A 25,944-nucleotide genomic window follows, 5' to 3' on the forward strand; every position below is an offset into this window, starting at 1 on the left:
ATCAACTCATATGATCTATCTTATGTGAGTTAAGTTTGCATATAGCTTGTGCAAGCATTCATGTACAAACAGTCATGAGATTGAATTGAATTATTATGGGTAAAATTGTATTGTTTGTAGGTACAATAAGGTTACCAACCTTACCTGCTGCAAGGACAAGAAGGTAGTGGGTTCGAATCCTACCCTAATTCCATCGATGTTCCAAGTTCGCACATCGAAATGTACGGCCATGTCGATAGAGTTTAGAGTGGTGCCTGGACTGCTGTACGCTCAATGGTGTCAGGCTCTCCCATCAGGAGACCCATCTTGCCCAACCCTCAGTCTTGGACAGCAATCTTCCCATGCGGCAGGGGGGAGGATATATGTGCAAGCAAAGTTACATCTCGAATTCATCAGGTCACTCTTTGCTTGCTTGCTTGCAGAGCTTATAATTTTCATGTTGTGTATAGCTAAATCATGCAGTTTTGTTATGTGTTGACGCAATGACATCATACCAAATTCATCGCGCGTGCGATTGAAGGACCCACCCCTCGGCTTGTCCATGGCTTATGGACATGCTTGCAGGTGAAAAGTGTTTGGTGTGTACACAAGAGAACATGTGTGCCCTCCTCCTTGGCTTGGTGGAGCAGCTAGAATGGTCCACAAGGCCAGTTTTAGTTCTGGAGCACTTATGGATGCACTTAAAGCACGTCATCTGGGACATAGCAGTGCTTCTTGGGAGGCGCTGAGTGTACAGGAGGCGATCAGGAGCTTGGAGCAGATTGCCAAGGTCCCTTCAATTAAGGACCTCCTTTGCATTTTGCAAAAATGTAGGAAAAGGAAAAATCTAGTTTTTGCCAAGCACTTGCATACATACATACGTGACATTGGGTTGCAAGATCATAGATCTATAGGCAATCACCTCGTGCCTATGTTTGTGGAGTGTGGAAGCGTGCTGGATGCTGAGCTGGTTTTCAAGAGTCTGGCTCATCCGAATGAGCATTCATGGACTTCTCTGATTCTAGGGCACGCTCAAACCGGACAACTACAGCATGCTCTCCATCTGTACCAGAAAATGCAAGAGGTTAGTGTCCATCCTAGCAGTTACACACTCGTGGCCCTACTGAAATCGTGTGCTAGGTCACAAGATGTGAAAAGTGGCCGAGAGATTCATCTTGAGGTTGCACGGAAAGGATCCGGGACAGATCTTTTTGTTGGCAGCACTTTGATTGACATGTATGTCAAATGTGGGGCGATTGCAGAGGCATGGGAAGTTTTCGACAAAATGCCAAACCGGGATGTCGTGTTATGGACCACATTGATTGCAGGATATGCTGAACATGGACATGTTTACAAAGCATTGAAATGCTTTGAACAGATGCAAGATGACGGTGTCTCTCCGAATGCTTTCACGTTTTCTTGTGTCTTGAAAGCCTGTGGCAGCATAGGTGCTGTAGACAAGGGCCGATATATACACAGGGAGATTGCCCACAAGGGCTTGGAAAGAGATTCTTTCATTGGCAAATCTCTGGTCTCTATGTATGTGAAATGTTGTACACTTCCAGAGGCATGGGAAGTTTTTGACAAGCTGCCTGTTCAAGATGTCGTGTCATGGACTGTGTTACTTGCAGGTTATGCTGAACATGGACCCAGTCAAGAAGCACTGAAATGTTTCAAACAGATGCAACTGCAGGGTGTCTCACCAGATGCTTTCACATTTTCTAGCGTTTTGAAAGCTTGCAGCAGCATAGGAGCCATTGAGGAGGGCCAAAAAATACATAAAGAGATCATACAAGAAGGTTTTGAAAGGGATCCTATTATTGGGAGCGCGTTGGTCAGCATGTATGCCTTATGTGACTCATTTCCAGAGTCACGAGAAGTTTTTGATGAATTGTCGGTTCGATGTGTTGTCTCTTGGAATGCTCTGATTTCAGGGTTTGCTGAACATGGACCTGTTCAAGAAGCATTGAACTGTATAGATAAGATGCAGCGTGAGGGCATCTTTCCAGATGCTTTCACATTCGCTCACATCTTGAAAGTCTCAGGGATGTTAGGAGCCATAGACAAAGGACGCGTAGTCCATTTGGAGACTGTATGTAAAGGATTTGAAAGAGAAGACTTTGTTGGCTGCACTTTAGTTGGCATGTATGCCAAATGTGGATTACTTGCAGAGGCACAGGAAGTCTTCAATCAGCTGCAGCTTCAAGATGTCGTTTCATGGACGGCGCTAATCACAGGATATGCTGAACACGGACCTGCCAAGGAAGCATTGAAATGTTTTGAACAAATGCGAAGGCTGGGTATTCCTGTAGATGATTTCACCTTTGCCTGCATGTTGAAAGCTTGTGGCAGCATGGGAGCCATAGACAAGGGCCATGAAATACACCAGGAGGTTCTACTAAAGGGATTTGAGACAGATCTCTTTGTTGGCACGTCTTTGCTTGACATGTATGCAAAAAGCAGTTCACCTGCAGAGGCTCGGGTAATGTTTGACAATCTGTCAGTTCGAGATGTTGTGTCATGGAATTCCCTGATAAGTGGATTCGGCAACCACGAGGGTCATTTGGCTGTAGATTGTTTTGAAGACATGCGGCATGAGGGTGTGAAGCCAGATGTTATCACTTTTGCTTGCGTTCTCACTGCATGCAGCCATGCCAGCCTGGTACACAAAGGTCAGGAGTTTTTCAAGATGATGATAGAAGATTATGGCCTTTCACCTACAGTCGATCACTATACCTGCATGATTGATCTTCTTGCGCGCACAGGACATTTGCAAGAGGCAGCAAAGTATCTTGAAACTATGCCGTCTCCTCCATCGGTGGAAACGTGGAGAGCTCTGCTCAATGCTTGCAAGATTTATGGGGAAGTGGAACTGGGGTTGAGATGCTTTCAGCAGCTTGTTCAGATGAATGCAGAACTTGCTGCCTCATATGTGCTTATGGCAGATATCTATGCCAGTGGTGGTAGTTGGGATACCGTTGCAGTGGAGGAGTAGACATTCACTCTTATTATTTATGCAGTCAAGGTGAGGCTCGCATTTATTTACTGCCAGGCAATCTTAGTTTAAAGTACTGGAATGCTAAAAATACCAATAAAGAGAATTAGTGCTTTTAAGTTCATCCCTACAAGGTATGAAAGGTAATAAGAAAGAGCTTTCTTTTTTACCTTTTGGGCTGCACAAAGAGGAGATTGGTGTACATCCCAAGGAAGAGACAGAATCACACATGTGACCCATTTGCTGCATCTAGACACAGGTGCTATCCATCCGTTGTCTTGGTTGCTTCACACATAAAAGAACAGATAGGAAACATGCTTGCTACTGTATGGGCTGTACAGTTGTACAGGAGAGTACACGGATGGTGGTACAGACTATATGGACAGTCTGAGAATTGTGTGCATCTTAGGATGCTGGTTGGAAGCTGATTTGTGTGCATCTTGGGGTGCTGGTTGGAAGCTGCGGCTACATTGACCAGATCTATAGTTGGGCTGTGGAGAACACCAGGACGCCCCAAACATCAAGAAAGTACAAGCTTTGGGAATGGGAGGTCATGTGTAAGGTCTCCACAGACCATGCCCAAGGATTATCTGACCTAGAACTAAAACCCTAACCAGGTTTCGTAGACCTGACATTGTCGTATGCATTCATGACCGCAATGGATTGTGGCTAGCGACTCACCACCCACCCATAGGTTCAGTGCTTTGAACCACCCCGGAGCTTGAGGTCTAATTGCCGCGAGCTTGCTTGGCACCGATGGCCCCAACGTAGTGTCCCATGCCACTAGGCCGAACCACCCACTTTGCAGTTCCATGGCCACAAGATCTTGCACGCTTCCTTGGTAGCCCCAATCCACCGCGTGATTACTTGACCTCTTTTCTAATAAGTGACCTTGGGTCACTTATATAGTAATAACTCGGCTATTATTGGCCCTTGCTTTATTTATTAGCTTTCTTGCTTTATTTATAAGCTTTTAGCCATTATTAGCCCTAGGCTATTAATTATAAGCCCTTAGCCAATCTAGACTTCTTTTTGCTAGTGCCCGTGAACCCTCCAGGTCCCCATGCCCCGGCTAAGCCTTAATCCTAATCTTGGGTTTGTTAGCATATATCATCTCCTGGTGGTGGCTATTCTGGTGTCTACGGGTGTCCTTCCCATGGTAGCCTTTGGCTACCAATACATGCCACATCATATAGGCACATAATGGATAGTTGGTCCCGTCAAGCTTATCCTCAAGGATAACATCCGAAATACATCACTGTCTGCCATTTTTGATAGTACCCAAGCAAGTAATCACGCAACCTACAAGAAGTGCTAAGTGATCCTTTGATGCAACCAAGGTGGCTACTAATAAGGCCACTGACAATGGAGACCTGCAAAGTGTATGAAAGAAATGCAAAGTAAAGTGAGTAGAAATTTTTCTTGTAAGATGTAGAGATCAATGTCGCTGAAGTGTAGCTCGTAGACAAGATCCGGTGTGGTGAGTGTTTGATAATGCTTTCATGTGTATCTGTACACCCGTTGTCACTTGCACGCCCGTGCCATGGCTAATCTTCGGCATGAACTGTCTAAATCCCTAATTAGTGCAGTAGTTAGCAGTAGCATTAGTGGCATTATCCACAACATCAGAATGATCATCAGTATCTTCATCAGAATCATCATCATCATCATCATCATCATCATCATCATCCTTAGCAGCAACAGCAATATATCATTGTAATCAGCAGGAACAACCATATCATGGGAGTGCATGAAGGGGCTGGCAGCAGCATCATGTCGATTGGTAGCGGCCTTGTGCAGTAGGCAGTCGGGTTCCCTAGCATGGCAACCGGTGGCAGGACCAGCAGGCAGTTAAAGCGCATCATATAGGTTAGCATTTATGCAATGGGGACTTGTCCACAACAAGCCAACAGCAAGGGAAATTGGCCGACTGCTGGCCCACATGAAATAGTGCATAGAGCAGAAGCAAGATAAGCACTATAGTGTGCTGATATGAGAAGTGCAAGAGAGAGAGAGAGAGATATGAAGCAACTAAGCTGAATATAGTGCAGTGAAAGCAATCCCGAGCAAGAGACATAAAGGTCTCATAAGTGAGGGATACAAAAGATAACCAAGCTATGAAAAGTGAAGAGGCTAGCCCACCTATATATAGGTCATGAGGGGCTGGCCGACTAGAACACAAGACCTGGCCGACTGGAGAAAAAGGAGCTGGCCTGCAGGAGGAGCATCACCTGACTTGGGAAAAATACTAGGAAAATGGAAAAAAATAGGGTGAAAATAGGAGTGGCCAGCCCACAACCAAGGGCCATAAAAGGGATCAAATGTGGACACAATACATGGACAAAATATGGGGATGAATATGCTAACACCCCCTCTCAGTACCAGATGCTGAACAAACTCCGAGAAGCCAAAGAAGTCATCCTCTGTCAAAGATAAAAGAATGCAGCAAACAGGTACCAAGAAGCTCCACAAGGTATCTCCTCAGCAACTCAGCTACAAAAGCAAAAGAACAAGTTGCCAGGTACACCACTCCTCTGGAAGAAAACACCCATGTAGGTTGCGTCGTACTGCTCCAAATAATGGTGCCAAACCCAAATGTAAACAGAGTGCCACAGGCAAAGAAATCCCTAGAAGCTTGTAGCTCCAAGAAGAAAATACCCTCCGAAGAAATAGAGTCTATCTACTCCAACTCTGTACCAAGAGTAGTTGGGAGGACTCCACAAGCCCAACCAAATCCAAATCCCAATCCTTCAATCCCTGGAAGCACCAACGTGCCCTAGGCACAATCACGAACACTCCTGACCACAATCCAAAATGTGTTAGAAGTCATCTCTTGTCTTTATGTGGACACCAAGGCCTTTGTTGTGGGTGTGCACGCCCTTGTAGTTGTTGTTCTCATTTTTCCTCACCACTCGTATTTTTCCCCACATTTTTCCCATTTTGCTATGGCTTGGGTGGCTGCCATGTGGTGGCTGGAGTTCTCAGGTACTACCCGACTGGTCATTGTTTTGGCCGACTCATGACAGCTGGCCGACTGGTGGTTGTGGCTGGTCGTGGAGCCTCAGGGCCTGTCCGCTGCCTTGATGCAGTCTGGGGGCCATATAAAATGGCCCCACTGCCCTCTTGCCATTTTGTCTTGTATTCGGGATTCTTCTTGTGTATATATAGTAGAGTTACACGCCTCTCTTTCCATTGCTGTCTTTTTTTGCACTTGCTCGTGTTTCCAAATTTGGTCATCATCTCCCCGCTGCGTATTCTGACATGGTATCAGAGCCTAGGGCTCTTGATAGCTCTTGGGATTTGTGTGAGCAAGAGGAGGATTGTTGTGTTGCTGATTGGTGGACTGTTAGAGACTGTTCGGGAAGAGGAGAAGCAAGAGGACGGCGGGCTGATTTGCTGGACAGCCACTTGCAGGTGTAAGTTCTTCTTTGTTCCCACCCACCCACCCTTTTTCAGATTACATCCCCGCAATGGCAGATTTGTTAGAGATGGCCGAGAGGCATGTGAAGATTCCTACACTCCCCACGTTCCCGGTGGACCGTCAGCTGGACGGGAACAACTACGGCATATGGAAGGTTATGATGGAATCTGTTCTGGAGTCTTACGACCTTGCTGATTTCATTGTCGTTGGGGTTCCACGACCGAAAGTAGAGGAAGGGGAGTTACCGTCGATTCGTAAGGACCGGGAGGCACAGGCACAGTTGTGGGATTGTGTCAATGCCAGGGTCCGTTCATTTATCTTCCTCAACTGCACACCGCAGGTAATCAATCATGTAAAGCATATGACGCTGGCCAGAGGTATATGGCAGCATTTGGCTTCTCTTTACAACAAGGTATTGCCCATGAAGAGGATTTCCTTGGAAGTACAGATGCGGGTTATGAGCCCTGCAAAGTCGTCGACGATGCGGGAGCATATTAACAAGCTCCAGGCTCTTCAGCAGGAAGTTCTCCAGGTTGGGAAGGAGATATCATTGGAGGACATGGCCATAACGTTGCTGTCGCATTTGCCCTCTCAGTACTCAGCATTCTACTCGTCTTTGATTACCAGTGGCAGGCTCAGCACCATTACTTGGGAGGAGCTTGTTTTCATGGTCTTGGACCAGGAGGAAAGATTCTCGAACCCTCCTTAGCGTGGAGGTTCGGAGCCTTAACTGGCCAACGGTTGAAAGGCCGTATCACGGGCAAAGGGAAGGCTTCATCGGAGAAGTCTTCTGAGACGAAGTCCGTCGTTGACCGTGAGAAACTAAAGGCAGAGAGGACCTGTAATAATTGTGGCGTAAAAGGACACTATTGGAGGCAGTGTCCCAAGCAGAAGTTCGAGAAGGGTGAAGATTCCTCAGCGATCACGAAGACTCTGGCTTTTGTGCACTTGGAGGTGATGGACACTATGTTTCATTTTCTTCAGGCAGGGAGCAGGTTGGAGGACTCTCCGCAACGGATACTCGGGAGTGGATTCTAGACAGTGGTGCTTCCAGGCACATGACTCCGTCCCGTTCGGCTTTACAGGATCTCTACAGGTATTCTGGTCACATTCTTACTGGGGATACATCCACTATCCCAGTTCACAGTGAGGGCAGGTTGGAGATAGTTCCCGATGGCAGAGGGGGGAAGCATTCCTCCCAGGTGTTGTATGTTCCGTCACTTGGTTTTCATTTGTTGTCAGTGCATCAGGTTTGCAAGACTGGCGTACGGGTGGAGTTTGATGAGCATTTTGTTGCTCTCCGGGACAAAGCAACAGGCCAAGCAGTGTGGAAAGGCGGAGTGGAGAATGGAGTTTACAAGCTTTCAGCACTCTCTCTCCTGGGTCCTCAGTTTTGTGACGAGTGGCAGTCTGGTAGTGGCCACTTAAGTGTGGATACGCTGCAGGTGCAGGCTTTCCCGGACCAGATCGTGGATAGCTGCCGGTTGATGGTAGCAGTTGGCAGGAACTTTCCAGTACTGATGTTGGTGGTTCTTGTGTTTGTCAGTCAAAGGAAGCTTTACAGGTGACCTATGCTCTGATGTCTCGTAGTATTCAGGACAAAGAAACTCCTGTAGATGCGGATGTTCTTTCCACGGGGACCTCTTGGAAATCCAGGCAGGTGGCAGTTGATTACTTGCAGAAGGAGGTGGATGTTGCGCACTCTCCAGGGTTTGTGGTTCCAGATTCAGAGGGGGTGGTTGATAGGTTTCAGAAGGCCTTGCGTGGTCTTCAGCAGGTTTCCAGGATTTGGCATTCCACCGTAACACGTGTTGATCCCTGTCAGCAGTGTGACGCCTCTTTGACTTGGAAGCAGAATTTGGTTGATGGATACCAGATTGGACGGGAGCTTCCTGATGAGGTAGTTGAGCTCATGGTTGCAGATGACTCTTTGGGAGGCAGGATTGCGTATCTTGTGGTTTTTGCGGCATACGAAGGATCATGGACTCTTTTACACAGGAGGGGGATTGATGGATGGAGTCCGACTCCACAGATGGAGTGACTCAGTTTGGGGAGGAGATTCAGACATGAGGAGTTCTACTTCAGGCCCAGGAGCAGTTTTATGGAGCAGTAAGAGGCAGTCATCTTTTGCCTTGTCGACGTCAGAGGTAGAGTACTGGGCTGCTTGTGAGGTGGTGAGGTTGCAGAGGTTGCATGGCAGGATTGGGCTTCCACTCGAGGAACCCACGGTCATCCAGAGGCACTTTGTTCGTGAAAGGATCGTTGCTGATGACATCTTGCTAGAGTTCTATTTGATGGAGGATAGTACGGTGGACCTCTTCACGAAGTCGCTATCTCAGGATTTGCTTAGGCGGCACCCCAGCTCCTTATGGTTGGTTTCACAGCCAGGAGTTGAGAGGGGGTGTTAGAAGTCATCTCCTGTCTTTATGTGGACACTAGGGCCTTTATTGTGGGTGTGCCCGCCCTTGTAGTTGTTGTTCTCATTTTTCCTCACTCCCCGTATTTTTCTCCACATTTTTCCCATTTTTCTATGGCTTGGGTGGCTGCCATGTGGTGGCTGGAGTTCTCAGGTACTACCCGACTGGTCATTGTTCTGGCCGACTCATGACAGCTGGCCAACTAGTGGTTGTGGCTGGTCGTGGAGCTTCAGGGCCTGTTGGCTGCCTCTAATGTAGGCCGACTGCAGTCTGGGGGCCCCACTGCCCTCTTGCCATTTTGTCTTGTATTCGGGATTCTTCTTGTGTATATATAGTAGAGTTACACGCCTCTCTTTCCATTGCTGTCTTTTTCTGCACTTGCTCTTGTGTTTCCAAATTTGGTCATCATCTCCGCTGCGTATTCTGACAGGCCACCAAGTCTGTAAGCACCGCCTCCAAACCAATCCAGCATCCTGCAACATCGAAGAAGTAGATCTATGGAGCCGAGTGGTCTCATCAATAGCATCACTTAGAGCTAAAGTAGATTTCTCAGGTAGAGAAAGGGAAACATGTACATTTACCGTAGTGGTAATTGCAATAGTAGCCTCCTCAATAGCATCACACAGTGTAGAAGCAAGCTCTTTCATAGAAGGCAAAGGGACCAGTAACTCATCTTGGTCACTGGTTGTCAAAAGAAAGAGTCGGAGGCGAAGCAACATGAGACAAATCCCCCTTAGAAGCTTTGGGCAAAGCTAGCCCACTGTCCTCCATTGCAGGAACATCTCCAAAAGAAGTGTCCACAAGAAGGGTCAAAATCTGATGAAGATTGACCACAAACCTGCAATGGTGAAGCGCTTGGAGGAGGGTAGGCTGACCAGCAGCAGAACTAAGAAAAAAACACAGAAGAGAAGGTGCTGAAAACAGGGCAGAAACTGGGCCAGAAGAGTAAACTTTGAACCTAGAGCAATGATACCATGAAAGAGTGCACAGAGCGGAAGCGAGATAAGCACTAGAGTGTGCTGATCTGAGAAGTGCAAGAGAGAGAGAGAGATGAAGCAACTAAGCTGAATATACTGCAATGAAAGCAATCTCGAGCAAGAGACATAAAGGTCTCATAAGTGAGGGATACAAAAGATGACCAAGCTATGAAAAGTGAAGAGGCTAGCGCACCTATATATAGGTCATGAGAGGCTGGCCGACTGGAACACAAGACCTGGCCGATTGGAGAAAAAGGAGCTGGCCGACAGGAGGAGCATCACCTGACCCGGGAAAAATGTCACGTGCACACCCATCAGGTGTACAAGTGGCATGGCATCATCAAGCATTAATCAGGACATCTAAGTATTATTCAGGCATATATCAGCATAAGCATGTATATGGGGGTGTTTCAGCACCAACATCAGCACCTTAGTCTTCATGAGCATGTAAGGCATTCATTTGCATCAGGTCGGGACTGTTAGCACCAGCCGACAGCATGGTATGGGCAGCCGACAGCAGTTAGGCATTTATGGCAAGTCGTGAGCATCTGGGGGGCTGGCCGACTGTAGCACACTGGCCGACCAGCAGCCAGGTTCACATATATATAGAAGCGCATCCATTCAGTCCATAATATCTCAGTTCAACAGTTCATAGATCATCCATCTCCTCAGCGTTTCCTTCCCAGTTTCCTTCCCAGGCAACAAGGAGAGCATCAGTTCAGCATCAGTTCATCAGCGTTTTCAGCATATAGATAGCATCAAGTCCAAGCTTCCCTTCAGAGTTTCCTTTCCAGGAGACAAGGGAAAGTCAGTGGGACAGCAGTTCATCCAGCATATAGTCATCAAATCAGCATATTCAGCACCATAGGCAGCATATTCAGCACTCAAGTCGTCATTCCTACCTCCTACATAGAGGGAAGCCGGCATTGAAGGGTGGACCTCAGCATTGGAGCAAGGAACAGTCCTCAGCATCAGCATTCAGCCCATCCCTCTCATCCCGAGAAGGATCTTCATCTAGGACAGCATCATAGATCTATTTAGATCTCATTGTAAACCCACTCATCTAATATAGCTGCATTGCATTGCATTGACACTATTTGTCTCTCTTAAGCATCATTAAGTGAAGTTTAGTTAGCCTAAGGTTGTGTTTACGACGGTCAATCTCTCACATGTCACAAAAAATACCAAGAAAATGGGGAAAAATAGGGTGAAAATAGGGGTGGCCAGCCCACAACCAAGGGCCATAAAAGGGATCAAATGTGGACACAATACATGGGCAGAATATGGGGATGAATATGCTAACACCACACCCATATATTTTCATCTCATCGTTTTCAGCATTTGGCAAGTCATTATTTCAGCATTCATTCATCTAGCCCACAATAGAAGATATGTAGAAAGGCCAAGGTCACCCCTATGGGGCTGACCAAAGCCCTAAACCATGTACAAGCATTTATCAACCTTTTTGTACCATATTAATACAAGAAAACCTTGCCACCTAATCTCTCTCTTCTTCTCTCTCCTCTGTCTTAACCATGTTAATTAGCATCAATGTTCTTAATCAGGCTTAGGGCTGTGGATTAGTACAACAAGGCTTCCGCGCACGCAACATTGGTATCAGAGCATTCAGGCTCAGCCCACTATGCTATGTCCCAAGGAAGATGCACAGTTCCAGCAAAAAGGATGTAGTAGGGTAGCAGATGGAGTGGTCTGCGAATAGGCAAAGCTAGAGGAAGCATTCCTTGAGGGTAGGTACGCATGCCTAGTACCTCATTAAGCTCTCAAATCATTTCTGAAGGCCTAGCAACAGGCATGATTAGTTCCGGAAAGTGACCCGACGGTATGTCAAGGTTAAGGGAAAGCAGGCATGGGGACAGTAGTGAACAGATGTTCAGTTCTTCATCAAGACTTGGAAGTGGAGATTAGGAGTGACGGTGTTCAAACAAAAATATCAGTCAGTAAAGTCCAAGTCAGTAACAGTTCAAGGTCAGTAGAAGTCCAACGAGGAAGGACGACAGAGTCTCCACCCCGTCATCAAGTTTAGCAGAAGGGAATGTCTCGTGCATGCCCGTGCCATGGCTAGTCTTTGGCATGAACTGTCTAAATCCGTGATTAGTGCAGCAGTTAGCAATAGCATTAGTGGTATTATCCACAGCATTAGAATCATCATCAGTATCTTCATCAGAATCATCATCAACATCTTCATCAGCACATCATCATCATCATCCTCAGCAGCAGCAACAGTAGTATATCATCATAATCAGCAGCAACCACATCATGGGAGTGCATGAAGGGGCTGGCAGCAACCTTGTGTAGTAGGCAGTGAGGTTCCCTAGCATGGCAACAGGTGGCAGGACCAGTAGGCCGTTAAAGCGCATCATATAAATTAGCATTTATGCAATGAGGGCTTGTCCACAGCAGGCCAACAGCAAGGGAAACTGGCCGACTACTGTCCCAAACCCATATATAAGCATCTCATCGTTTTCAGCATTAGGCAAGTCATTATTTCAGCATTCATTCATCTAGCCCACCGTAGAAGATATGTAGAAAGCTAGGGTCACTCCTATGGGGCTGACCAAAGCCCTAAACCATGTACAAGCATTTATCAACTTTTTTGTACCATATCAATACAAGAAAACCTTGACACCCAATCCCTCTCTTCTTCTCTCTCCTCTGTCTTAACCATGTTAATTAGCGTCAATGCTCTTAATCAGGCTTAGGGCTGTGGATCAGTAAAACAAAGCTTCCGCACATGCAACATTGGTATCAGAGCATTTAGGCTCAGCCCACTAAGCTATGTCCCAAGGAAGGTGCAGAGCTCCAACAGAAAGGATGCAGCAGGGTAGCAGATGGAGTGGAAGTGGTGATCAGGAGTGAAGGTGTTCAGACAAAAATATCAGTCAATAAAGTCAAAGTCAGTAGAGCAGTTCAAGGTCAGTAGAAGTCCAAGGACGAAGTCACTGGTGATCAGGAGTGAAGGTGTTCAGACAAAAATATCAGTCAGTAAAGTCAAAGTCAGTAGAAAGTCAGTAGAGCAGTTCAAGGTTAGTAGAAGTCCAAGGACGAAGGACGACAGAGTGTCCACCCCGTCATTAAGTTTAGCAGAAGAGAATGTTACGTGCACTCCCATTCCATGTCTAATCTTCGGCATGAATTGTCTAAATCCTTGATTAGTGCACTAGTTAGTAGTAGCATTAGTGGCATTATCCACAGCATTAGAATCATCATCAATATCTTCATCAGAATCATCATCAACATCTTCATTAGCACATCATCATCATCATCCTTAGCAGCAGCAGCAGTATATCATCATAATCAGCAGCAACCACATCATGGGAGTGCATGAAGGGGTTGTCAGCTGGCAGCAGCCCTGTGCAATAGGCAGTTGGGTTCCCTGGCATGGCAATCGGTGGCAGGACCAATGGGTAGTTAAAGCGCATCATGTAAATTAGCATTTATGCAATGGGGGCTTGTCCACAATAGGCCGACAGCAAGGGAAACTGGCTGACTGCTGTCCCACACCCATATATAAGCATCTCATCGTTTTCAGCATTAGGCAACTACAGTGAATGTTCCTATTTCCCTTACTCTGTGTGAGGATTCTGGATTGTGGTCAGGTGTGTCCGTGTGACCGTGCCTGGGTACTTCCAGGGCTTGAAGGATTGGGATTTGGATTTGGTTGGCTTATTGGTTTTCAGAGGGGGCAATTGAGTTCTTACATCTGGCGATGCTGACCCTCGAGGAGGATGCTATTATACAGCATTTGGCTACTCTTAGTACAGAGTTAGAGCAGATGGACTCTTTCTTTTGAGGGTATTATCTTCTTGGAGGAGCTACAAGCTTCTAGGGATTTCTGTGGCACTGTGTTTACATTTGGGTTTGGCACCGATATTTGGAGCAGGACGACACAGCCTACATGGTTGTTTTCTTCTAGAGGAGCAGTTTACCTGACAGCTTGTTTTGTTGCTTTTGTAGCTGAGTTACTGTGGAGATTGCTTGTGGAGCTTTCCTAGTACTTGTTGCTGCTGCATTCTTTTGTCTTTGATAGAGGACGACTTCTTCGGCTTTTCGGAGTTTGTTCAGCATCTGGTGCTGAGAGGGGGTGTTAGCACATTCATCCCCAATTTTTGCCCAATTCTGGTGTTCTTGTGGTCCCTTTTGTATGGCCCTTGATTGTGGGCTGGCCACCCCTTTTTTCCATATTTTTTTGGGATTTTTCCTAGCCCGTTTGGTATTTTCCCAGTCGGCCAGCTTATTCAGTCCCAGTCGGCCAGCACTACCCACCTATAAATAGGTGGGGCTGGCCTCTCCCTCATCATTTAGTCTTGTACATATTTTGCTCCCTCACTTATGAGACTTCTAGTCTCTTCCTTGGGACTGTTTTGCTTCAGTATATTCAGCATAGTTGGGGTTGGACACACAGAGGATTGGTCGGGGTTGGAATACAATAAGATGCGGACCACTACGCTTGAGGAGCAGAAAGCATTGATAGATAAGGCATTGGTACCAGTGAAGGCAGGTTGGGGGCAGTTTGGGTGCACCATCATTTCAGATGGCTGGAGTGACATTCGTAGGCGACACATCATTAATATTCTTGTGTCGTCTTGCCTTGGCACATACTTCTTGCGTGCTGTTGATGCAGGAAAGCCTGGAGAGCGGATTACAGGTGAGTTTATCTATGAGCACATCCGGCAGGCTATACTTGAGGTTGGCCCAGAGAATGTGGTGCAGGTTATTACTGACAACGCCTCCAATTGCAAGGCTATGGGTGAGATGATTGAGGCAGAGTTTAAGAACATTGTCTGGACTCCATGTGCAGCTCACTGTCTTGACTTGTTGATGGAGGACATTGGGAAGTTAACATGGGTGTTGCCTATTGTTTCCGATGCCACAAAAATGACTACTTTTTTCCGCAAAAAGCACAAGGCATTGGCTATCTTTAGGAGTCACAGTACACTTGACATGGTGCGGCCCTTGAAGACCAGATTTGCATATATGTATCTTGTGTTGCAGCGACTCTATGCAGTGAGGGATCCACTTCTACAGACAGTAGTGGACCCGAAGTGGAGAGAGATGCATCACGCACAAGAGGAGTCCACTAGATACATACAGCGGCGGGTGCTTGATGAGTCCTTTTGGTCGGAGGTGCAGGCTATGATAGTAGCATTGCAGCCAATTTTATGTGTTGCTGCGTGTCACAGACATGGAGGGCTCCACCATGGGCCTAGTCTATCATCTCTTCTCAGAGATGAAGACACACATCAGAGGCTGCAGATCACTGGCGCTTGATCGGTATGTACTTGCTTCTGCAATGATTACTCTAGAGTCTATTAAATATTTAGTATAATACTATAATGTATAATAGTAAATACTATAATCAAAATTCAGCCTGTTAACTAATGTTGCGTCAATGCTTTTACAGTCGGGAAGAGATCTTGGCTATTGTAGACAAGAGATGGATATTTATGAGTCGGCCCATTCATGCGATGGCTGCATTGCTTTATCCTTTCTACAAGAAGCCAACTCTTTTTAATGACAGGAGTCTACTACAGGGCAAGGATGCGTACATTGGCTTGATTTGCGAGGAGGATGAGCAGTTGGACATTGATGCAGAGCTCGCAAGCTATGAAAATAATTTAGGGTCATCCTTTACTAGAGCTGTGGCGTTGAGGCCGGAGGCAACGAAGTTCTCTCTTACATGGTGGCAGAGTTATGGAAGACAAGGTCTTCCAAAGCTCACTCGTATTGCTTTACGTGTCCTCTCACAGGTAAAGTTTTCTATCTTTACATTTTCCATACATGTGTTATGGACCTGGGACCATGGTTCATTGTCCAATCATCAATGTCTATTGTCTATGACCATGTCCAATGTCCATTGTAATTTGTCACCATTGACACGTCACAATGCACATGTGACATGTAGGATTGCTCTGCTGGTGGATGCGAGCGCAATTGGAGCGCTTATTCGCTAATTCACACGAAGATCTGTAATCGACTCAGCACTGCACAGCTAGAGAGATTGGTCTACTGCCGAGCAAATCTGAAGCTTGTGCGAGATTACCACGCTTTGGGGACACCCAAGCAGGTTAGAAAGTTGAAACTTTGGGCTAGCGTTTATACATATTACAAGCGAATATTTGTAATTACTAATTACTACTTTCTACGCTGTTAATAATGTGAACACTGAATTGCATTTTGTTTTTTAACAGACAGATCCATCAAAATTGAAGTTGGTCTCGGAGGGGAGTGCAGAGGAGACTGAGCAGCAGCAGCAGCAGCTTGTGAGAAACGATCAGGAGGAGATTATTCGCATGCTGCACAGAGAGCTGGAGAGTGTGGATCGACGTGTGACGAGGTCACGTGCGCGAGTTCTCAGTCTCCCGTTAGTCGGGCGAGATGCAGGTCCAGAAGTTTCACGACGAGAGACCATTCGGCGAGGAAAGCTTCCTGTCCGTACTCCTCGGAGATGGGCAAATGAGGCTGTTCCTCTCATTCAGCCTACGGAGGATGATGATCCAGGACAGCAGAGTATGATGGCAGAGCCAGAGTATGATGAAGAGGGCAACGTCCTGACAGATGGGGACTTGCTCTCTTCAGGAGTGTTATCATCCTCATCCGATGAGGAGTTTTGAGATTCAGAGAGTAGAGTCTCGAGAGTCGAGTCGAGACTCTTTGTTATTGCTTAGTGTTTTTTACTTTTGAGTCTTGACTCTTGACATCAGACATTTATGATTTGTTATTTGTATGCTCTAGTATGAGCCTTTTAGGTTGACATTAGACATTTGTTATTTGTATGCTCTAGTATGAGCCTTTCTACGTCTATTTTGTCTTGACAGCCATTGTGTCAACTTTCAAGTATATGATGTGTGTTTTGAAATTAGTACATACTACATGCAAATTGGTTTATTTTGATTCTTGAATGTTTCAAACTTTTATGTACCTTAAATGTAGAAAGGTGTTGAATGTCCTATTGTTTGCCAATGGTACGTATTTTTACGTACATAAAAAATTTTACTGTACGGAACACCGTACAGTACGTACATATACACAACGTACAGTACGTACACATCAACCTTGCCATCTGGGCAGTCTGGATATAAATCATCGCACATTGTGCGCCTTTCCATATTTCTCGCTTAGCCTGTAAGTGGCTTATGAGAGGAAAGTTCAGGATTCCTGGCTTACACTTAATGGCTACCAACTCTCATGAAACCCTCCCCTTGGTTTGCCTGACACTAAGTTTGATGTTGATACAATGTTGCCTAGTCACCACACCACCAAAGGATCAAGACACGGGCGATGGTTGTTAGCAGTCATCTCCTGTGTGTACCATATTACTCAGTAGGGAGTGAGGGCCATTGTTGTGGGTGTGCCCGCCAGAGTAGGAGTTTCTCCATTTTTCCTCATTGTCCATGTTTTTCCTAGTTTTGCTAGTCATGGGGGGACTGTTTCTGTTGGCTGACTTGATCTGTTTTACTGGCCGCCTGTTTCTGTGCTGGCCGACCTGTTTTTTTTTGCTGGCCGACGTCATCTGATGTTGGCCGATTGATCTATTTTCTGGCCGACTGGTATTTATCTAGTCGTGGAGTTCTCTTGTTGCTACTGCCAGCCTGTTTTGCAGTGGCCGACCAGCAGCCCAGGGTGGTATATATACCACCCTTGCCCCCGAACTTCTTCTTGTACCGGTTTCTGGTGTATATAGTAGAGATTATACCACCTTCTTCTCTCTTTCATTTCTGTATTTCTGCTCTCAGTACTGTCTCATTTCCGTTGCCCATTTCGACATGCTATCAGAGCCCCAGGTGGCTTGAAGATTCCGAGACGGTGAGAGCATTCGGGACTGCTACATTTTGGTGCTGATTGGAGTATTGTTGGGCTGTTCGGGATGTGGAGTAGGTAGAAGGCGGTACCACTGTTGGACAGCCACGTTGCACTTATTTGCAGCCTCTTCTTCATATTTTTTTTCCCACTCACCCTCCCTTCACAAGACTAAGTAAACCCCCAAGATGGTAGATTTGCTCGAGATGGCAGAGAAACATGTGAAGAGCCCCACCCTCCCGACGTTCCCGGTGGACCGATTGTTGGACGGGAAAAACTATGGCATATGGAAGGTAATGATGGAGTCTATCTTGGAGTCTTATTATTTGGCTAATTTCATTGTGGTTGGAGTTCCAAGGCCAGAGTTGGAGGAGGAGGAGCTTTCACTATCCACTAGGAAAGAGCAGGAGGCTCAAGCACAGCCGTGGGATTGTGTCAATGCCCGTGTGCGTTCTTTCATTTTCCTTAATTGCACACCCTACATGATCAACCACATCAAACACATGACGCTGGCCTGAGGGATTTGGTAGCACTTGGCTTCTTTGTACAATAGGGTATCGCCCATGAAGAGAATTTCCTTGGAAGTGCGGATGCGAGTGATGAATCTTGTAAAGTCTTTGACGATGCAAGAGCACATAACAAACTAGAGGCTTTTTAGCAGGAGGTTCTTCAAGCTGGGAAGGAGATATCTTCAAAGGATATGGCCATCACTTTGCTGTCTCATCTATCCTCTCAGTTCTCAGCTAACATAAACCAATAAGAGCATGGTTTTAATAAGAAACCATGAATTAGAATACTTTCCAAGCACGTAGAGAGATTGGGAAGAAGATTACCATCTAAGAAGAGAGTAAAACATCATTATTTTAGGCTTACCCTTGGTTTTGGTTTGATTCTTTAAGGAGATGTGTAACCCTCAAAGAAGAGACTTGGCCACCAAGTAGAAGAGGGTAATCTCCAAGAGAAGAGGAGGATTAGTGAAGCTCCAAAGCTTCACAATGGAGACGCAGGATAGAGGGATAATGGAATTACACTAAAATGAAAATTACACTAGCATGTAAATACACTAAGATGAAAATACAAAGGAATGGGGTTCTATTTATAGGTGAGGGAGGCCACCAACCAAGTCCAACTGGGATCTAGAGGCTTCCAGCTTCAGTTTGATCCAATTTGGACAAGCTTTGGACCAATTAGGCCCACTTTTCTGATCTAGTTTGAAAGAGAAGAGATGAAATATCTCATTTTTTTGAATTAAAAATTAGGAGAAATGATGAGATTCTAGGCGTCTCCTTCATGAGCTCCACTCACCCTCCTAAGATGTCAAAATTCTCATTTTTTTACTATTAAGTGTCAGTACTAGTCAACTCTTCATCTTATGTGAGAATTTACTCATTTTTTGTGGATTTTCTTTTATTCTTGCATTTTTCTTATTCAAACACTTGGATTAATTCCATTGACTCTTTAGAACACTCTTTGGACCTTAATCCATAATTTTTTGAAAATAGGTACCCTTAGGCTAAGGTGTCGAATGCACATATTCAATTAATTTCTAATGCATATTAGAAAACTCTTTTTAAACTTCTGTTTCAGGGGAATTCATCTTAAATTTAAAAGATAACTTTGTATCCAAAAATATCTCTAAACTGTATTATCTCTCTCTAGAATATTTTCTCTCTCTAGGCCAAAAACAAGGAAAAACAATGTTTTCTTGCATTCTGAAAAAGGAGATGATTACAGGAGACTGAGGAGGAACCTTACAGCGATGAAGAGGTTCTTCTTCAACTTGATGCTAAAGAGAGGCTCATGCTTCTTTTATACTTGGGTAAGCCTTGCTTTTTGCCAAAAAGTGATGCTTTTGCTTTGCTTTTAGCATTTTACTTTGCTTTTGTCTTTTACTTTGCTTTTGGTCTTTTTAATAGTAAAATATTACTAAACTTTAGTCAAAAGCTCTTGTTTCGTTTTTCTAGTCCCAAGGCCTTGCTTTTTGGCCCTAGAGCTGCTTTTTGAAAAAGCGGCTTTTAGATTTTTAGTCCGGCTCAATCTCCTCTTTCCAATGGTGTCCTTGGCTTGCGGTCAACTCTGTTTGACTTTTTTCTTTTTTCTGCTTTTTGACCAAGAATGGTGCTTTTTCTTAATCAGGCCTTATGGACCCTATCCCCATATCTTGTTCCACCCGTTTGGTGTCCGGGCATGGGTTTCATCATGTGAAATAAAGCTAGGAGGGCCAAATAGTTACATTGATTCTTTCTTTCTTAAAAAGGGTTTCCAGAGATCAGTTGTTGCAGATCCAAACTTGTATCAGCAACCAAATCAATGAACCAACAAGCTTCCGATACAAGGAGGCATCAACCTGCTCACAAGGATCATGTACTGTAAGTTTGGTATTCGGGTCTATCGGAGATGAAATAGGCTTGTAGTTCTCTATCCCAAAGGCCTCCAGCAACTCATGAACATACCGTTGCTAAGAAACAAAGAACCAGATTGGACTTGAGTTTTCCAGTGGGGTTGTTGAGCTAATTTATGTAGACACCTTTGAAGACTCATTGGGACACGGATTGCGGATCTTGCGGTATCTGGAGGGTATAAAGGATCTTGGCCTCTTTTATAACATTGGAGGGGGAACGAAGGACCAAGCCAGTCTCCGAGGTTGGAGTGACTCTGATTGGGGAGGAGATCCAGACATAGGGAGATCTACTTCAAGCTATGGATTTACCCTTGGCTCAAGAGCTATTTTTCTTGGAACAGCAAGAGGCAGCCAACTATTGCCTTGTCTTCTACTACCGAGCTTGTGGTGTTGCTTGCGAGGTGGTGTGGCTACGAAGGTTACTTGGCGAGATTGGGTTTCCACAGAAGGAACCCACGGTCATCCAGTGCGACAACTAGAGCTGTATAGCTATTGCTCAGAACCCGGTCTTCCATGCCCGGACCAAGCACATAGAGATACAATATCACTTTGTTCGTGAGAAGATTTTGGCTAGTGACATCTTGTTGATCTTTTGTTCGACGAAGGACAATGCGGTGGACCTCTTCACGAAGCCTCTATCTCACCAGATGCTCCATTAGCACTCAAGCTCACTGGGGCTGGTTCCACATCCAGGAGCTGAGAGGGGGTGTTAGCAGTCCTCTCCTGTTTGTACCATATTACTCAGTAGGGAGTGAGGGCCAGGCAGAAAGTGGGGCTGGCAGAAAGAGGGGGAGCAGAAGAGGTGGCAGGCTGAAAAGGCTTAGAGCGGGAAGGCACAGGAAGGCGGGAGCAGGGACTCAACAGAGCAGAAAAGGAAGAAGGCGGAGGAGGGGAGCTCGAGGGCGGGGGGATACACAGGCAGTGAGGAGGGAGAAGATGAAGGGATGCCCGCAGGAGGCAGAGGCAAGCGATGGCGAGGGCAGGTGCGCAGACAAGGGGGGGTGGAGAGCTACACTGCTCGTTCAAAGATGTGCAAGACTGCCTAACTCCGCATCCCGTCCTGGGTTAAGTCAACACCCAACAAGACTGCCTGCCATCTACCACCGAGTGGCTATCCGGATAACCGAGGGTCATGGTAAAGCCTAGTATCCTTTCCCCTTTCGACACCCATAAAAAGAAACAAGAGCATGCAACAAAATAGATTCCATCACAATGCAACAAAGATTATCACTTATGGGTTTTAAAAAAGCATCACGACTTAGGGTCTATGAAATCAAGACTATTTAGCCATTCCTAAACCCACCAACGTGTGCGAATTCAAACGTGAATCCCACTTAGCAAGAGCCTCCTGACACCACTTTACAACCCCATGGTCACATCAGTTGGCGAAGGCATGGAGCACCCATCAACCTTGGGCCCGACACTATCCTCCCTCAAGGGATCCTAGATAACAAGCTTATGTTTATCTTTCAGTCTTATTGCTAGTGGCAGGTAAAATCCTAGCCATCCCGATGGCTTCACTCGCTCAAAGTCGTCATCGCCAACCGACTCCACGTCGTTATTGTTTGGTGACTTCACGGAGTTACTGCCCAATGACTCCATATATCTCCCGTGCACACGAAATTGTGCGCGCTAACTTGGAGAAAAGCGGTGACAAAAAGGTAACGGGTTATGAGCGGGAAAGAAGTGAAAGGCTAGGAGAAAAGCTTTTAGGGTGGGTGAGAGGGCTGAAGCGAAGTTTGTACCTTTCGGAGATCAAGAGCTTCGAGATGGCGTATGTAGATTTTGCACGTCGTGTATGTATGAGCCAATAACAAGGAAGAGGCTCCCATGAGCGGTCTCGACACCCTAAGGCCAGGTGCCCAAGTGTAAAAAGAGTTACCACTGTTGGCAATTGGCACAATTGGCCGCAGTTGGCAGCCAAATGATCAACCCTAATCTGCCAACAAGACTTGAAGGAACCTATAAATAGGTGGCTGAGGGTCAAATGAGGGCACTCAGTGCCATATTTGCCGATTCAAAGTCAAAAGCAGAAGTGGAAGTGCCTAGATCATCAGTTTGCAGCCATAGTGCAACTGTTCTAGCCCTGTAAAGCTTTGGAACATCAAAAACTTTTAATTCATGCATGTAACATTAACACTAGCATGATAGAAGTTCGGATCTGAGTCTAGGTCCAAGTTTAGCATTGTACATATTCATGTTTAGCAATATATATACAATAGATTAGGTCAACTCTCAGCATAAAGTGACTAGTGTTTATCAGCTCTCAATTAGCGTTTGATTGCCGTTAATCTAGCAAGCTTTGCAAGCATGTTACAATTCCATTGTTGTCCAAAAATGATTATTTTGTCCCTTTAAAAATTTCCCAAAGGCTCATAGAAAGGAAGAAGTAAAATCGGGGTGATACATAGAGGCAAACATTTTTGGACATCTAAATTTATCTATTGCACAAAACAAGTTCAATCATTTCAACAAAACATTTCAGCTGAACTGAAACATGCTTTCTTGTCAAACAACAATGTGTACACACGCATGCACTTGCTTGTGTTTGTTTGTGAATGTGCATGTGCATGTGAGATGAACGTTTTATTTTGTTGTTGCATGTGTTATTTCAATGTTCATGTCACACCTGTCTCACATCTTTGGTTTCTCTTGTAGGAAAAGAAACATTGGAAATGGAGGCCGTGGAGGAAGGTTATCGAGCAAAAATCCTTTGTGGAGATAACAATCCTGCTCTGATGTTTTTGGTAATAATTAGGCACGCTTTGGTGTTGGGTCTACAGCAGTAATTGTTGACTCTGAGGATGAGTTTAGAAAATTCAAAGATTACAAAGCTTAAAGCGATGTTTCTTCCTCCTCCCAAGCAAGAAGAGGCTCCAAAAGTGGAGGAGCCAAAACCAAGTACCACTCCACCTTCTAAAACAAACACACCTAAATCAAGTGCAATTCGTGGTGCAGAGAATGCAACTCCAACCTCGAAAGGTACTTAGTCTCAAACACCTCTGCTGAAAAGCTATCAGACATGGGTATTTGTAGTTGATTGTCAAAAGCTGATCACCAGTTTTATGGTAGCCTCTAGTGCTCCTGTAACCAGGATGCCATCCGAGAAGCCACTTCAAATGTCAGAGTACACCTACATTTTAAACACTCAAATAAGAAGAGTAACTTTCTTATTTTTAACAAGTTTTTTCCTCCTTCAAGAACCACTTCTATGGGCCAAATCAATGTTAATAGACCACCAACATCGTGTTTCGATTAAATACTTCGAATTTGATTTATAAACCTTTGAAGGGGTTAGGTAGAAAAACAAAATTTAATCGAAACACAATGTTGTTGTTTCTTTTTTCGTTTCCGGCTCTGGATGCTTTTCCTGTGCAGTGCATGTGGACACCACGTTCATTGGATTTTGCTGGAGTGGAAGCTTCTGGTCGTGCAGAGAGTGCATGCAGTGGATACAGCACCAAAATCATTGGTTCGAGGGAAAATATTTCTACCCAGTTTTGTTATCTTCCTGAAATAGACGTGTCCCTCTCTCTGTCGACTTGCAAAGTGGTCTCTGTTAGGAAAGTTCTCAGGACCGCCCTGCTCTCGAGCATAGTTCTCTCGGGCAAGCTCTCAGCACCGCCCTGCTCTCGAGAACAGTTCTCTTGGATCACAACTGCTTAAGCACCATCCTGTTCCTCCACCACAAGCCTCAACTCTCTTTTGTTCTTAGAGTCTAGCCTCAATGATTTCTCTTTCTCTACCCCTGTAAATAGTCACTTTTCGTGTCTTGAATAGAAGGGAAAGGAGTAGGTCTCGACACAGAGAAAGCAGGGAGCAAGGAAGGGGCTGTGCCCAACGAGCTCCTCTGTTCACCCCACTTTGTCCTCGCTAGCACCGGTCCTGGCTGTGCCGCACTCCACTAGTGCAGTTTCTTACTATGGTTGGCTCCAGGTCGTTGGCTAAGGAAGAGGAGGTGGTGATGTTGTAGGGGAGGAAGGACAAAGACGAGGTTAGTTTACAATGCATACCTATTCTACCCTTAGTTTTGCATTAGTAACATGAAAACCGGTTTTCATGTTAATGGCATGGTAACATGAAAACCGGTTAAACCTATGAAACGTTTCTATTTCAAAACGTTTTGAAACAAGGCAAAACTTCTTTTTACCTTCTTGGCCAAAACGCTGTTTCCTCAAACTTGATTTTTTAGGGGAAATTTATTTGGCCCAAAATCAAAAAGAATAGTCAAAATTTTCCCAATTTCACTTTCATTCACCAAAATCTCCCCCAATTTCTCATTTCTCTCTTCCATTTCCACTATTTGCACACCAAATTGCTGTGATATTTTCCAATTTCTTTCTTTTCCCCAATTTTTGACACTTTCTATGGTATAGACTTATATAACAAGTCACTTCGAAACCTCTCCGTTTTGTCTAGGAGAGACCAAACAAAACGAAACCCTTTGAAACGATGAAACAACGAAACATGAAACGTTTTTTGTGACTATGGTTAATGGTAGCTGGTTTTCTCAATCAACAATTTTGTCTTGAAGATCTTGCTCTTTCTGTAACCATGTAAAAAATGATTCAAATATGGTAGTCATGAATACCTCAAACAATGACCAAGGAGGGCCACAATCAGGGAGCAATCAGGCCCCTTACACATACACCCTGCTGGTACCTGCTGTCAGAGATCTGATGATGGGCAGGGGTGGCTGCTCATGGAGGTTGATGAACTGATGATGAAAAAAGGTGGGTCATTTGTGTAGTAGGTTGTAGCAATAGTTCTAAAGAAAGTTCTGGAGTGCAACAGTTCATGGGCGGATGATTTCATTCGGCAGTTAAGGAGCTTTTCATTATTTTTTTTGAGTGCATAGCTTGAAGATGTTAACATGCATTGGGTCATCTTGTGTAGTGGGTTGATGCTTTGCGACAGGTACCAACATAAATATCAGCATTAGCTGTGCAAACTGATTTTGGTCTGCTTGTACCAGTTGTGCAGGTATGTCACCTCATTAATACTCTAGAAAATATATTATGTAATTTGCATACTGCTTTTGAACCAGGCTTGCATGGCTAGCTGAAGATGACGTCAACCAAGTCCTTTTTGGCTTTGCAGTCTAAAATTTTGCATGCACACCCATCTACCATATCTCTTTACACTTCCAAAAGTATGAACTTGTTTTAAATTGATTGATGGTTGTCCTACCTGGTTATTTTGCAGCTGAGACAGCTTGTAAGTGAACATGATGGTGGACTGACTACAGGCTCGTTTATGTCAGTTACATTGAGCTGTGACCAGAGAGTCGTGGATGGTCAGTTTCTGTTCTTGATATTAAAAGTGAATGGCTACATAACTTGTGTTTCTTTCTTGCCTCAGATGTATGATTCAAGGGTATTGGTATCTTAGGAGCTATTGGAGCTTGATGGCTGGGTGCTTTCAAGGGGGTATATCAAAGATCCAGTAACTTTACTTCTATAGTAGAAGAATATTTGGCTGAAAGTTCAAATTTTGGTTAGTGCGATGTGGACCGATGAAAAGAGGCATTTGCAGCAATGTTTGGGTTTGCAATAATCAATGCAGGTGGTGATTGAAGAATAAGACTACACACTTAACTCTGCCACCAACATGCAAAACATAAGAGTGCAAGATTAGGTGCATTTTTCCTTGGATAAAGAGCACCTCCTTGGAGGCCTTTTTATTTACATACATGGTTTATGAGTTCACAACATTGAGGCAACCTTTTTTTTCATTATGGTGTATGTATTTTCCCTAGCTAAGTATATGAAGGAATTTGATTATCACCCTATATATCTTGGTATGCAAATCTTTCAATAGCCGAAAGAGATCTGTATGCAGTGGATTTGGAAGTTAGCTTTGGAGATAAATGCAAATCTTACTCAAAGCTCATCTAGATTTATCATGATACATGGACAGAGATGTCTGTGTTGTGT

General features: G+C 45.0%; 2 protein-coding genes across 9 annotated transcripts; both read left to right on the forward strand.

Annotated features, from left to right (window-relative positions):
* LOC147635938 (pentatricopeptide repeat-containing protein At5g27110-like) lies at positions 1-25,944 on the forward strand. Of its 8 annotated transcripts, none has more exons than XR_015266463.1 (5): positions 1-3,004; positions 22,667-22,990; positions 24,905-24,991; positions 25,214-25,304; positions 25,400-25,944. XR_015266463.1 is itself a non-coding variant. In XM_086801341.1 (2 exons), exon 1 carries the CDS (start codon positions 635-637, stop codon positions 2,972-2,974), a length of 2,340 nt encoding a protein of 779 aa, XP_086657467.1. In that variant the 5' UTR covers positions 10-634; the 3' UTR covers positions 2,975-3,004; positions 15,212-15,338. The 8 variants fall into 8 exon arrangements, 2 of the variants coding, with proteins under 2 accessions (XP_086657467.1, XP_086657468.1); XR_015266464.1 differs by having other exon boundaries at positions 24,926-24,991; XR_015266461.1 differs by adding an exon at positions 19,342-19,426 and having other exon boundaries at positions 10-3,004; positions 22,667-24,991.
* Positions 15,216-16,616, forward strand: LOC147635939 (uncharacterized). Its single transcript, XM_086801343.1, has 3 exons — positions 15,216-15,557; positions 15,713-15,874; positions 15,999-16,616. The coding sequence occupies exons 1-3, from the start codon at positions 15,255-15,257 to the stop codon at positions 16,419-16,421; spliced, it is 888 nt and encodes a 295-aa protein (XP_086657469.1). The 5' UTR covers positions 15,216-15,254; the 3' UTR covers positions 16,422-16,616.

The sequence above is a fragment of the Cibotium barometz genome, chromosome 8 (assembly GCF_041138505.1).
Source record: "Cibotium barometz isolate CiBa-2024 chromosome 8, ASM4113850v1, whole genome shotgun sequence".
Lineage (NCBI taxonomy): Eukaryota > Viridiplantae > Streptophyta > Polypodiopsida > Cyatheales > Cibotiaceae > Cibotium > Cibotium barometz.